The sequence below is a fragment of the Camelus dromedarius genome, chromosome X, assembly GCF_036321535.1.
Source record: "Camelus dromedarius isolate mCamDro1 chromosome X, mCamDro1.pat, whole genome shotgun sequence".
In the NCBI taxonomy this organism is placed as follows: Eukaryota; Metazoa; Chordata; class Mammalia; order Artiodactyla; family Camelidae; genus Camelus; species Camelus dromedarius.
In genome coordinates this window covers 30,783,479-30,797,407 of record NC_087472.1, presented here as the reverse complement: position 1 = coordinate 30,797,407, position 13,929 = coordinate 30,783,479, and the positions used below count along the sequence as shown (strand labels likewise).

The window sequence follows — 13,929 nt, the reverse complement described above, 5'->3', positions numbered from 1 at the left end:
ATACAGATACTAGTCAGGCATGAGGCCAGAGGGCGACAGGATAAGACTGGTATGTGGACACCTCTGTGTGGCATGTGGGAAATTGTAGGGGGGAAACAAAACTGGAAGCCAGGCAGACCAGTTAAGTGTGCAGCAGCTTTTGGAGAGAGAATTTAGGCCTGAACCAAAACAGTAGTGAGTGTGTAAAGAGGGTGGATTTAAGAGATATTTGGGAAGTAGAACTTACAGGGCTGAGTGAGAGAAAGGATGTATTGCCTGAGGGAGGAGGGAAGAGTCCTAGGTGACTCCAGAGAATCTGCCTGGTGTCATTTAATGAGATGAAGAATTAAAATGGGAACTGATTTGGGGCGGGGATCTAGAGGTAAGGAATTTAGCTGTGGACACTGTGTTTGAGAGGCCCATGGCACAGCCGGGTGTGTTCAGGAGGCATCTGGAGTTGAGGGTCGGGACCTCAGCAGGTCCAGCAAGGTAGCTTCTTGCCACTTGCACCCTTTCTCTCTTACAAGTCCCATGCCTGCAGAAGGATGCCTTCCCAACTGCTGCTCTTGACAGCGTCTGATGAAGGGCAGGTACTCCCAGTATGGAATCCCCAATAGTACTGTCACGTAGTTGTCAGCAAAGACAACGAGGTCCCCTTGAATTATGTGCCCAGAAATTTTTTTTTTCTTTTTTAAGCTGAATAGTAGCAATGACCTCTCTGGAGAATCAGAAGGAAAAGGGTGACAATGAACATATGCTATGGTTTACGTCAGGTCTGTTAACAAGCTCCTGCTTCCCCTTCTCTAAAAGCTGAGTCTTTCTGATATTCTAAGTAGCATGTATTTTAGCAGGTATGTATAAATGCCTGGGTTGAGGCATTTAAAAGAAAATGTAAATCTGAGTCAGACCTCTATGGAGGGAAAAAACCAACAGCTAGAAGGGAAGCTGAGGTAACATTATTGCTGATTTGGCCGCAGCATGACGATGCTTCTTCATATCTGACACCCCAAGATATCATTTCGTGTATGACAGGTGCCCATTCTTGTCAATTGTCCCTGCTGGGCAAGTGATGGGAGCAAAATGTCAGTTGGCAAAAGGGCTCTGAATAATCACTACAAACTTACAAGGAGGCATTTCAGAAACTTCCTCAGCAGAGTTCACATGAAAGGCTAATTGGCAGGGACCTGGCTTCCTGGAAGGCACCTTGCATTCAGGTGTTCAATTCTGTCAAATGCTTTGAAGGGAACAAACACAGTCTCCTAGCTCTCAAGTCACTACAAAATTGTTCTTTATATTGAAAATAGGTTGATGTGAGTTCTGTCTCTAGCGTAACTCAGGAGAGGACGCAGTTCCTTGTACATTTCTAGTTGGCTTAACCAAAAGAATACCATCTCTTTGTCAACCCATTTTGGCCTCTCTTTTCACATGAGTCTGGTTTCCCCCATCCAAGATTTTGCCCCAAGTTCTCGGAGGAGAGTCTCAGAGTGTAACCTCGTGGAGGGGATGGGGGCTGCAACATGGGTGACGGAGCAAGCCAACATTTTTCAAACTTGGTTCACCAGAACATCATCCTGGCCAATACACTTGGGAAAACCTCTCCCTGTGTTGTAGAGTCACGATAGAAAATGTCTGAGAAGTCCTGCAGTGAAGAAACCTTCTTAAATTTGTTTTAGAAGTTCCAAAACTCATTCTTCATAGATTTTATTTTCATGTCTATTAACATCCCTGTGAACTGTGGTTATTTGTAATCTATTTTAGGAAATGCTGTTACAGGCACATAATAATGGTAGGCAACATAGCATTGTTTTTTCCCCTCTCTATTGGGGTCAAGCAGAGCTCCCTTTTTTCCTGACCTTTGTTATTTGACACATTTCTAGAATGTCTGAGTCCATTGAACTGCCTTTGTTCATAGAGTTAAAGGAGAAAAATGTATCTTAAGGTAATGACTGAGAATCTCACACGACCTTGGGGCCATTGCTGTGATTTCCATATGACTGGCACTCTCTGGAGCAGAGGCTGGAGATGGACAAGGTAGAGGACACTGAGTCCAAAGCAAGCTCAGGAATGCTCCTGGGACCTAACATACTTGCTGACACGTGCTTATTTCCTTTCTCTTGCCTGTTGCCCCTAATAGTGATTTGCCGGAAAAGAAAGGTCATTCTAGAGGCTTGAAGGCCCTAAAGAAGTGGGTGTTGAGTTTACAAAGAAAAGGCACAGGAGTTCCATGTGTCCAGAGGCAGTGGACTCGTGGACAGAGTCATGAGCTGTCTCCTGTGTCCCAAACGGGGATGGGAGGCATTTCCAGTCACTGTTTGGTGCCTTTTGGCCCAACTGACACTTTAAATGAATCCCAGAAGTTGAGCTGACTCTAATCTAACTTTTAGCCTGTCCCCTCTCTAGCTTTCTCCTGTGAAAGGGGGCGCAGTCATCCCTGGGAGGCCCTCACAAACTTTTGCTATCAGCCCCAGGCTACACTTCACATGAGGCTATGGTATGGAGAATTTGCCCCTATCTGCACTCCTGCTTCTGTTCTTCACTGTGTGTGCTCAGGCAGTCTTACTGTTCCCATTTAGCACATCCAGTGAACACTGCTTGAAGGGCAGACTTACATGCCTTCTGTTTTACATGCTAGGTAGGGGACACGTACCCAAGGCCTAGTCCTGCAACGCAATCCGGTCAAGGAGGCATAACCACTTCAGATAAAGCCCGTTCAAACATACCAGCTCTCCTGCCGACTTTGACCTTGATTCCATCAACTCTTAATGTTCTTGCCTGTAGTCTCTACTAGGACTTTATCAACAGGTTTTGATTTTATAACACTAGGTAGGAGAAGGATTCCCCAGACAGGCCGAGTATCCATTTCCACAAAACAGCCAGGTAAAAAAGACACAACGTTTTTACATAAAGCCTGCTCCAGCATTCCAACTTTCAGTCTTATAAACGCTGATATTTTTTCTCTCAATCTCATTGCAGCCTGAGTCAGGGCTTTACCCATGGGTTCTGGTACCACAGTTCCTTGATACACAAGAAACTTCTCTTTTCCACCTTCTCATCATTTTAACTACTTCTGTGCAAAAAACTTTGGGTCCCCAGCCAGGGGTGGAGCCAAGGGACCCTGGCCATTTTGTTACTCTTTAACTTGATGAATTTGCCTAGCCACTGCTACAAGCGATTGCTGGACAGGTTTCTGGTTATAATCTCTGCCTTCCTGCTTTCTAAATTCCTCCAAACTGGGATAAATGGAATGAACTTGTTTGCAGCCCTTTAACGTTGGGGGATCAGCACAGAATCCCTTTATCCCACCCAACCTTTGGTAGTGCTATATTAAAACCTTTGTTTTAACCCCATCAATGTCCATTTTATTCATCCTGTTTCTTAATAACCATCTAAAGAATTCCACCCTGCTGGAAAGAGTCCCTTGACTCTTTCCTTTCAGTTTCCTCTTTGTTTCACTCCTATCAATATTTGCTTTATTCCTTTTATTTCTTAATAACTGTTTAAAATTTTCTACCTTTCTGCCTCTCCCCATTCCCTTGTTAATTAACCTAATGTTTTTTATTAGCATCTGTGAGATCCCTAAGGGAAAGCTGAGACAGTCAATTGGCTAAGGCTTCTGGAACTGTCCCTAGGTTTTATAGCAGTGAGGTTATATGGAGTACCCATGTGAAAGGGGCCCTTTAACCACGACATTTACCATGATGTGGGTAATAGGCATATTCAGTGAGTGAACTTCCTAGTCATCACAGAGCCAGTCCTACATGGCTTGTATACAAGCATCAGCTGCTTCATCTGTGGTGCTCTACTTGACATTCATAGCGGGAGACAGACAGCCCCTCTTTTCAGGGTAAACTTTTTTGAATGAGGAATTATTTGCCCCCTTCCCATTAATTCCATTAAAAATATGAGATGTTATCAAAATCGTTTAGAACTAACTCTTTAGATAAGTTCCCAGGAGGCCATTTGTATTTGTCTCTTTCCTCCCTCACCTATCTCTACTTCCTCTCCTAGTCACCTGTAGCAAGGGTTGATCCATAAGTGAGCTCTGCATGCATTGTCAAGTGGCAGTGACAAAGCTGTGGGCCGAAAATAGGACAAAGAAGGAGAAAGCAGGCAAAAGGCAGAAGAGGAGAGGGGGGAGTCTTACGTGGAGAAGGCATTGTTCTGTTTCTCGCATCGGATCCCTTTGCAGTTGTTTGGCTCATCGATTGCTCTGGTCTCGTAATAAAAGTAAAGCTGGTTCAATCCATTGGCAAAAGCCAGCAGTACCAGGCAGTAGATAAAGAGGAATTTGAGGATATCAAGCAACATGCGCCCCAAAGAGATCTGCAGAGGCCCTAAGTGGGAGTTGGCTGTGAACAGGGATATGAGACGCAACGAACTTAAAATGTTGGATATCGCGAAGAGAGCTTCTGCGATGAGAGTCGGGTGCCACATTTCCCATTCTTCCCTTGGACGAGAACCATTATACTGAAAGAAACAACGAGTGCACAAGATGAGAGGTACAGTGAGCATTTAGAAAACTTTCCCCTCTTTCCTCCCTTTTGCACCCAAATAAAGCCACTAGAACAGGCATCAAGCACTCATTTATAAAAGAGGACCCTGTCCCCGTGATTGGCACTATGTCTTTTTTTCTCACCCTATCAATACATGATGCTAATAAATCTCTTCTTTCCACTCCCACCCAAATATATACCCAGCACGTATATGTAGAAAAATGAATTTCGGAGCAATCATCTGGAGCAACCACCTGTGGTTTATCAACAGACATTTTCTAGCTGTGAGTTTACCAGATTGTTGGGGAGTGTCACTGAAACAGAGCCGCTGGTGTGCCCAAGGTAGTGAGGCCAAATTACTCTTTTCCCTAATGAGATTTCAAATCCGATTTACCCCCCACCCCAATCCCTCATTTCATTCTGAGCACCGTAGACAACAACTTGTAGTTACTGAAGGTCAAGGGATAGGTTCAGCCTCTTCAGTGTGCTGTGTTCACCTTGACTTCCCTGCTGACTGCAGTTTGGAGCTGATTGAGCACCCTTAGAGGGTCATTACTCAGCGTTTTTTGCTGACACTGTTTTCTCCCATACTATTACAAATGGCGTGTCAGCCTTGCAGGTAGTGAAGTTAGGGCTGTCCACATGGTGGTATCTGGATGTATTTTATTATTCCTTTGACAGCCCTGTAAGTCTGAATGTCCCTCTAGTGCAGATGAAGAACCAGAGGGTCAAAGTGAAAGAGCCAGTATTTCTGGAGTTGGCTGCCTATTTCTCAGTCTATCCTGAACTTTCAGCTCCTGGAACATTGGAGGTCTCCTTGTGGAAAGATGGCTTCGTTGGGACACCTGAGCTCCAGTTTGGGTTTTGTCCCTGAAAACTGCCTCTCTCTCTCAATTTCACCATGGAATGAGGATAATATCTACTCCTACCCCTGCACATGTTTGTGATTATGTGCCCATATGTGAAAGTCTGTGTACTCCATAAGGGGAGATGTTATAGAAATACAAGAAATTGCTTTTTACCTTCCCCAAGACAGAAGTAGATTTTGCCTGGAATTCAATCTGAAGCATATTGCCTTGAGCTCTCATCTAAATATCACAATTTCTCAGGACTAAATGTAAACAACTTTCCTGAGAAAATGTTGCACCAGGGGCCAAATTATACTGTTAGCATTTCTAAAATGTGCTTTGCTTCCAACAACTGAGGAAACTGGTAGTGTTAAAATTGTTTGTGTATATCCAGTATTCTTCACTGTCAGAGGAGTTTGGAGAAAACTTGCCACATTTGTGCTTCTGTTTCAGATAGACTCGAGGTGGCCAATTGGTTTTACATACTCTTGGCCAAATCTTGTATCTCTCCATTTTTCTTTCCAAAGAAAACATGTGCTACATCGTTGTGAGGGGTGGCTATTGCTATGCCTGTTTTATCAAGTGAAGGGACTGACATCCAGAGAGGCAGAGTGAGTTGCTTAAGATCAAACAGCAAGTTGGTGGCAGAGCCTGGACTAAAACTCAGATCTCTAAACATTCAGCTTAGCGCTATTTCTATTAAATGCTACTTCTATGATAGTTGTTATAACAGCACTTATGTTAGAGAGGCCTTTACAGGTTTTGAGGTCTATGTGAGATGAAGACTCTTTGCTGATAACAAAACAGACCTATGTTTTAAAACTAGGCATTATTAGTTGAAGCATGCATAGCTCTTAATCTAGGGGTTTCTCTCCACAGCCACAACTGTAACCACAGGGAAGTCTGCTGCCCATGGAATGGTAAGTCTGGATTTACAGAACAATCAAAGTGTGAAAGATGATTCTTGTGGCAAATCTATGCTTTACATATATATTTTTAGAGAAAGATATTATAGAATAGGATAGCAGGGAATAAACTTGGAGTTTATTTAGCATAGAGGTCAGCAAACTTTTTATGTCAAGGGCCAGAGAGTACATATTTTTTGCTTTGTGGGCTACATGGTCCCTGTTGCAACTACTCAAATATTTTCTTACAGAACTAACAGGCAATACGTATATAAATGGACGTGGCAATGGCCCAAATTTGGCCTGCAGACCATAGTTTGCTGACCCATGATAGAACACAAGTGGTTTTCAAATTGTGTTCTTTGAAGCCTGAGGATTTAGTTGAAGTATCTGGTGGCCACTGTGGAAACCAAGGAGGAGGCCAGGAAGATTCATTCCTCAATCAAATTCAGTTCTTTTAACTCCTTAATATATTGCATTCTGCCTAAGTTTTAACTTCAAGATGTGGTTCCATGGAAAAAAATGAAATGCTTGAAATCCATTGATCTAGTCCACTCTTATTTTTCAGAGGCAGTGTCTAAGGCTCAGAGAGGTAGAAGGATGGCTTATGGTAATCTAGCTCATAAATGTCAGAACAGGGATTAAATTTAGGTCTCCTGACTCTTCAGTTAGTGATATTGGGAGGCAGGTGATTTTTCTTATATTTTTTGAGCTGGAATGCAGCTTGAAAATTGGCCTTCATCCCTTTCAAACAGGAGTGAATTGCATTCTGGCAACTCAAAAGCAACATATGAAGAGGGTTGGCCAAAGGTGGGGACTCAATAGTAATAAAGATGGGGGGGTTGTGTCTTCATCCTAGTACTGGCTGAAGAAAGGACCACAACTTAGTGGGGATCAAACTTCAGATTTAGTCTGTACATATGGAGTAAGGTGGTGGTGGGGTAAATCTAGGTGGTGCTATCCTAGAAGACAAAAGGACAATTATTCTCCATTTGTGGGGTTATCCTGGGGGGACTGAGGGCCAATCTTATGAGTGTTTGTTCCTTTTGATGTGTGCCTTTTCCTTCCTGTTGTTATAGGTCACGTAAAGTGGAGAATATACACTGTTGACTAGTTTTTCACTAGTAAAAGATCTTCTTAAGGCCAGCTTATGCCACATGCCTCTGTACTGCCTAAGTACAATGGTGATCCAAAATTTTTCAAGGGGCCTGGGGGCCAGCTCTGTGTCTTTACCTCATAGAGGATGGCTGAGCCTACTTGGAGGAGTTCATTTCAGACTGGCGTGCCTCTGGGGAGAAGTGGACCAAACTGCCTAGTGACAATTTCTCATTGCAAGTCTAGTCTGCGTGCAGCAGTTTTGTAAATTCTCCCCCTTTTTTGAGAAGGACTCCAACTTCTTGGCAAATGTCTTTTTTGAGTTAATTGTTTGTCAGTTGAGGGGCATTTACTCAGCTTACTAGAGCTGATTTATCCTTACATTCTGTAGGGGGAAGTGTCTAGTCCTTGGAAGCCTTGCCAGTGAAGTTGGGCAGGTTATGTGATTAACTAATGTTGGGCATCTGTTGACACATTTTCACATCCCCAAGGGTTAATCTGATCATTTATTCTAAACTTTCCTGTTTAAGAAAAACCCACCAATTTCTAGAATGATAATTTATTATCACTCCAGTATATAAATATCACTTCCAAACGAATAACTTTTTTTTTTTAAAGGCAAACAGTATTAGTCAGCAGAGTGCCAGAATGACATGGATTTCATCCAGGCACATTAACCAGAGTTTCAAACATTTTCCTTACCAGCTTTTTCTTGTAAGGAAGTTGTAAGTATGTGTTAAACGATCACCACAAGTATAAGCATACTCTCAGGCTTCTTTCAAAAATGTTCCATGACTGCATCCAGTATTCGTGCTCCATATAACTAACTGCCAAGGTCTTAAAATTCATGCAATGTGCATATCAGGGATATAAAAAGAAACTAAATTGTTGGCAAGTTGGGGGACAGCCATATTCCCATTTCTAAAACTCCTTAATGTGGGATTTAGTGCCAAAAAGCATGACTGACTAGACAGTGTTGGAGACTGAATTGTCAGCCTTTCCTCATGTTGGAGGAGTTCAATTCACGGTAGAAGGGGCACAGCCATTCCATGGCCTGATGAGCAGCAAACCTGACCTAGGAGCTTATGATTATGTGACTACCCAGTGTGAAGTATTGGACATAAAGTTACTTTTCAGGATAATTCAGGCTATACATTATGCAGGAAAAGCATCAAGGTGGGGTGTGTGTGTGTGTGTGTGTGTGTTATTTAGATTGGTAGAGAGACATAGGTTGGGTGATAGTCAAAAAGCTGGATTCATAACAGCTTGAATGACCATCCTCATCATGGAAGTGATGAGGGAGGAAGAGACAATTAAAGATCTATGTCTTCTGCAGTGAAGTTTCCAGGGTTCTGTTACCTGTCACATAAAGAACACTTGAGGGAAGTGTGAATATTCAGTTTTGAAAAGAGACAACTCAGTGGGTTAGTGAGAGATGACTTCATATCAGAAGCACTTTATGGAGAAGGAACAGCCTTGTTCTGTTTGACCCCACAGGGAAGAAGAATTACTAATGGATGTGTCACAGGGAGAATAATATTAGAAAAATACAAAGTAGCACTTTTTAATGAAGTGACATGAGTTGAGAGAGTTTTAGAAATTCAGTGAATTTCCTGTCTCTGCTCTATGCAAGCATCAGTGGGCCATCTTCTTGGCAAGGATATTGTAGGGAGGATTTAAACACTGACTGGATGCGTGGGTGGCTTGAAGACCCTTTTACTCTCAGAGTTTCGGAAGCTAAAATCTCATTTGCAAATTGCTCCATTTTCCACTTTAAAAAAATTTTTTTTCACTTTTTATTTAAGTAGAGATACTGGGGATTGAACCCAGGACCTCCTGCATGCTAAGCACTGCACTCTACCACTGAGCTATATCCTCTCCCTTCCATTCTTCACTTTCTTTGGTTAAGTGGACTCTGCTTACAAACCATTGAAAGAACATCTGTTTATTCTTTCCCACATGGATTCGATGGTCATTAGCACTTTCCTCCTAAACTCTTCATGCTCCCAGTGCTAAAGCTTAATGTAATCAAAATCATTATTTAATAAAAATGGTGAACATTCCAAGTTACCTTGACATAGGCCACAATCTTCAAGGAAATAGTTGCCAGGTAGAGTGAGTTCATTGCAAAATCCATCAGATTCCACCAATCATGGATGTATTCAGTAAATCCACCATCCCACATTTCCTTAATCTCCCCCCAAATGAAACCTGAAGAATGGAGACAAAAGGTTTATTTCTTCCCAGGGTCAGAATAGTCATCATAGTAAGATCCCCCCCCCCCAATGAAGAAAGATGAAATCAATAAATGAATTGGACTCGGAGGGGTGAAGCCCCTAGAGACAGTAATCACTTCTTTCTTTCTATCTCACCTCCTTGTCTTGAACTCACCAAACCTGAGAGGCTTTACCTAAAGATGCCTATAGGTTATATTTTTCTGGATACTGCTCACTTTTAACACTGTTACTATAGTTACTGGAATACTGTTGCAATTTAGGGAGCCTGATTCAACCCTCTTTGCATTTTAGAGTAAGGGTAATTTAAACAAGTTAATTAAGTCAATATTATCCCAAAGTCCTTAGTTTCTACTAAGTGCTAGACGGAAAAGTTCTCAATGAGTTTTGAGGTGAGCAAGCTGGCTGTGGTCCAAATTACTGGATGTTAGAACTGAAGCTAGGCAATGGGGCCCAGAAGAATTTAGAATCCTCTTTTCTCCTTTCTCCGCTGTGTGTGTGGATTTCATGGAATTCTGCCTGATGACCTAGATGTTTCTTTAGCCTTGAAATGTGGAAAGAAGTACATGGCATGGCTGCAGTCTAAGGTAGTACATCTCAGATTTTAACATACATGTGAATCACCTGGGGATCATGTTAAAATGCAGATTCTGATTCCGTTGACCCAGGGTGAGACTGGAGATTCTGCATGTATAACAAGTTCCCAGGTGATACTGACTTTGCTGGTTTGGGGACCACAGTTTGAGCAGCAAGGACTTGGAGGATGGCAGTGCATTGGAGGGTCCAGTGCCATCACATTAATTTTGGAGACTTCTGGTAAGGCTGTTTTTACCAGGAATGGTGTGAATTTCCCCAGTTCCCCTCCTGGTTGTGAAATCAGTATTCAAATAGGCTGTGGACCCGGAAGAAGCACTGGGATTGTGTGGAGTAACTGTGAGAAAGCAGCAGATCCAAGTCCTCTCCACCCAACCCCAGGGATGGAGACAAAGACCTTGATTGGACTGATCAGCACTTGTCCTGCCCAGCTTACCCGAAGCCTGTCCTTACCAACACTTAGCTTTCCCTCTAAACCAACTGACACACAACTTCCTTGTCCTTGAAGATGTTAGGTTAGTAGAAACAAGCCCTGGGTGCACTGCCAATCTAGCTGTGAACCCTGCAATACTGAGTGACAAGTGCCTGGGGAGGAAGGAACCATATTTATGACACTCCCAACAAAGGACTACCCCATGCACAGAGGGAAGGTGCCCTAGTTCAGGGCCAGTCCAATTGCCTATTCCAGCAGTTTCTTTAGACAGGACTGGCAGGCAGTCTGGCCATAGCTCGTGGTCCCTTTGACTCACCGAGAACCCAAGGCAATATCATCCACTCTACGACAGTGGGGGGAGGCCCCTGTACATGGAGGTCTGTCCTGACGATGTGCTGAGAAGCCAGGAGGAGCATGAAGAGGAAGGTCAGATACGATGCTGTGTGGCAGATAAACTTGATAAAGGGTTTCTTGATGAACAGCCCGAGGTTGCTCCTGGGTGAGATCAGATAAGCTATAGACAGCATGGGAAACAGGAACCCAATGGTCATGCAGGTCAGAAGCTTAACCACCCAGTGTTTCCGCCGCCATCCAGGGAAGCCGTCGTACCACAGAGTGGCCAGCAACTGTTGGCAATTGGGCTGGGCGACAAACTGGGAAAAGAAGAGATCAAGTCAGGTGTCTGTGAAGTCCAAGAGGAAGTCTCCATTCATAATAGGGCTCCTAGTTTACAGCCAGCTGTATGGCCAATCCCCAGAGGAGGCCTGAAGGCCAGGTTTCCATGAATGGGTCTAACCCCAGAGACAGCTCTGCATGCCAAGCCAGGTGACTCAATCTTCCTTAGGGTTGATTACTTGTTTCATACCTTAAACAAAAATCACTCTGGCTTGTGCTTTGGCATGCCCCCTTTCCCCCCTCCCATCATGTGACAGATGGTTCCCCAAACCTGCCTCTGCATCAGAATCATCCAGGGAACATTAAAAAAAATCCCGATTCCCAGGTGACACCACAGACTGACTAAATGAGCCTCCCTGGGGAGTAGAGCCTGGACAGCTGTTTTACAAAGTTCTCCTGGGAATTTACATGCCTCTTAGCAGAGAATCATAGGGACGTTTCATTTCAAATCGTTTCACTTTTACTCATTCCTCTAGCTTACATGAGGTCATCAACCAGTGTATACTTGGGGCAAACACAAACTGGCAGCGAATAAGCTCATGCCTGTGGCTGTGGTCTGGAATGGAAATGAATTACCTTTTGGATGTTTTCTTCTTTCCCTTCTGGTTCTGAGCATCTCTTGGTGGCTACTAAAGAATCAGGTTGCTACTTTGCCACCTATTTAACACCCTCTCTAGTCTAGGCATGCAAAGAAGGAAAGACTATTTGGAGGCCAATATTATAAGATGGTATCTAGCACAGCTGGGATTCTACTTAAAGGCGATCTACAAAGTGTCAGCGATTAATAGTTAAGTGATCATCAGCACTGCAAGTCACCCTCCAGCTGCTACTTCCTGGTAAGCCACTCAACAGGGAGCTCGACTGTCAGCCATGATTTTAAATATTGCCTCTATTTGATTACTCCAGCTTCCCATGGGAAAGGTTAAACAGCTGCACCATGTAGCTTCCTAGGACAAACGAAATGAAATTCTTCCATCATTTACCTAACACTCAAGGTAAACTAGCCCAATTTTACTGTCAGTGTATGTGAAGGTCACTAGCTTCCCACCAAAACCAATCTTTACTTCCTTGAGTACATGGCTGAACTACATCTCCCAGTCTCCCTTGCAGGGAGGTGTGGCCACGTGACCAAGTTCTCAATAACTGAATGTGAGGAGAAGTGATGAGCGGCAACTCTAGGCCTGGCCTATATAAATCCCCCATGTGTGCTCCTCCATGTTCTTTCCTCCCTCTGCCTGACTGGGATGTGGTAACTTGGGATGGCCTGGGGGCTTCTGTCAGCCCAAGTCTCTCAGTGACCATGTGGAGAACAATTGTCTTGCTGACCAAGAATACCTGTCTTGGACAGTGATGTGACTGAGATAATTCTATTGTGTTTGAGCCATTATCCATTTTGGGGTCTAGCCTACCCCAAAGCAGTTTACTATTATGAAATGACAAAAAAAAAAAAGCTCTGAAGTCTTTTTATCATATGATCTCATTTTCTCCAAAGATGTTCATGATCCTCCTTATGTCCTCATATCTCCTTTTCACACATTCACACACAAAAAGACAAAATCCTATATAATCCCTTTCTACTCTTCCTGGAATTATAGCCCATGGCAAAAGCTGGGATGAAAAGGTCTTAGAAAACAGTAAAGAAAAATAGAAGGGTAAAGCAAAATATTTAGATGCCATGGGGAATGCCCTGGAAGCACACAGTCTAGTGAGGGAGACAGATCTAGAAACAGACAGTTATGAAACAGTATGGTAAGGGCATGGAAATGGATAGGAAAACAAGGCATAATGAGAGCACAAAGGTAGGGCAAATCTGGACTGCTCAGCAAAGGCTTCCTGGAGGAGGCAGTGTCTGAATGTGTAGAAGCCAGCTAGATGTATGGAAGGAGCGGGGAAGGGGCTAAACAACCAAAGCAGAGTGGGTGACATGACTAAAGGCATATAGATGTGAACAAGAGCATGGCTTGTACGAGGAGCTAGAGCAGTTCGAGGTGGCTGCAGCTTGAACTTCAAAGCTGAGAATGGCAAGAGATGAGGCTGGAGAGGTAGCAAGAGTTACAGATCAAAATGATAGTCTTTGGCCATTATAAATAGTATGACTCATTTTAAGAGCAATGGGAAGCCATCGATGATATGTTTATATATGTGAGTGTGTGTTTGAGTGTGTGTGTGTGTTTAGAGCAGCAGAGTAGCTAAGACAATAGGCACTTGAGCTAGATTGCATTGGTTTCTCTGTTCTTCAATGTCTTCATCCAAAGAATGGACTTAATAACAGCATCTACCATATAGGATTCATGTGAGGATTAAGATCAGCTACTCCATATGAAGCACTTAGAACTCTGTCTAGCATATAGTAAGGGCTCATTAAATCTTAGTTGCATATGTCGTTATGCATGTGACAGAATCAGATTTGGACATAAGAAAGATTGAGTGGAAAATGGCTTGGGGGCAGAGAGTTGCCAAAAGTAGAGGCAGGAAGACCAGTTGGAAAGTTGTTGTCGATCTTGTTCAAAATGATTGTGATTTAACTAAGGTAATGGCAGTGGAAGCAAAGAGATATGCTCAGATTCAAAATGTGGTGAGGAGGTGGAATTGGCTGGATGTGGTGATGGACGGGAAGTGAAGAGGTGAGAGAGTAAAAGGGAGGGAGGCTTCTTTTTTGGGTGGATTGGTGAG

The 13,929-nt window shown here is 43.3% G+C and overlaps 1 protein-coding gene across 1 annotated transcript in view; it reads right to left on the bottom strand.

Moving 5' to 3' along the window:
• TRPC5 (transient receptor potential cation channel subfamily C member 5) overlaps positions 1–13,929 on the bottom strand; it is a 227,887-nt gene that overhangs the window by 30,069 nt on the left and 183,889 nt on the right. Inside the window, exons 4-6 of the mRNA XM_031446350.2 lie at positions 10,898–11,234; positions 9,392–9,531; positions 4,124–4,446 (exon numbers count right to left, since the gene is read on the bottom strand). Coding sequence (XP_031302210.2) covers positions 4,124–4,446; positions 9,392–9,531; positions 10,898–11,234 — 800 coding nt within the window. The remainder of the gene's footprint in view (positions 1–4,123; positions 4,447–9,391; positions 9,532–10,897; positions 11,235–13,929) is intronic.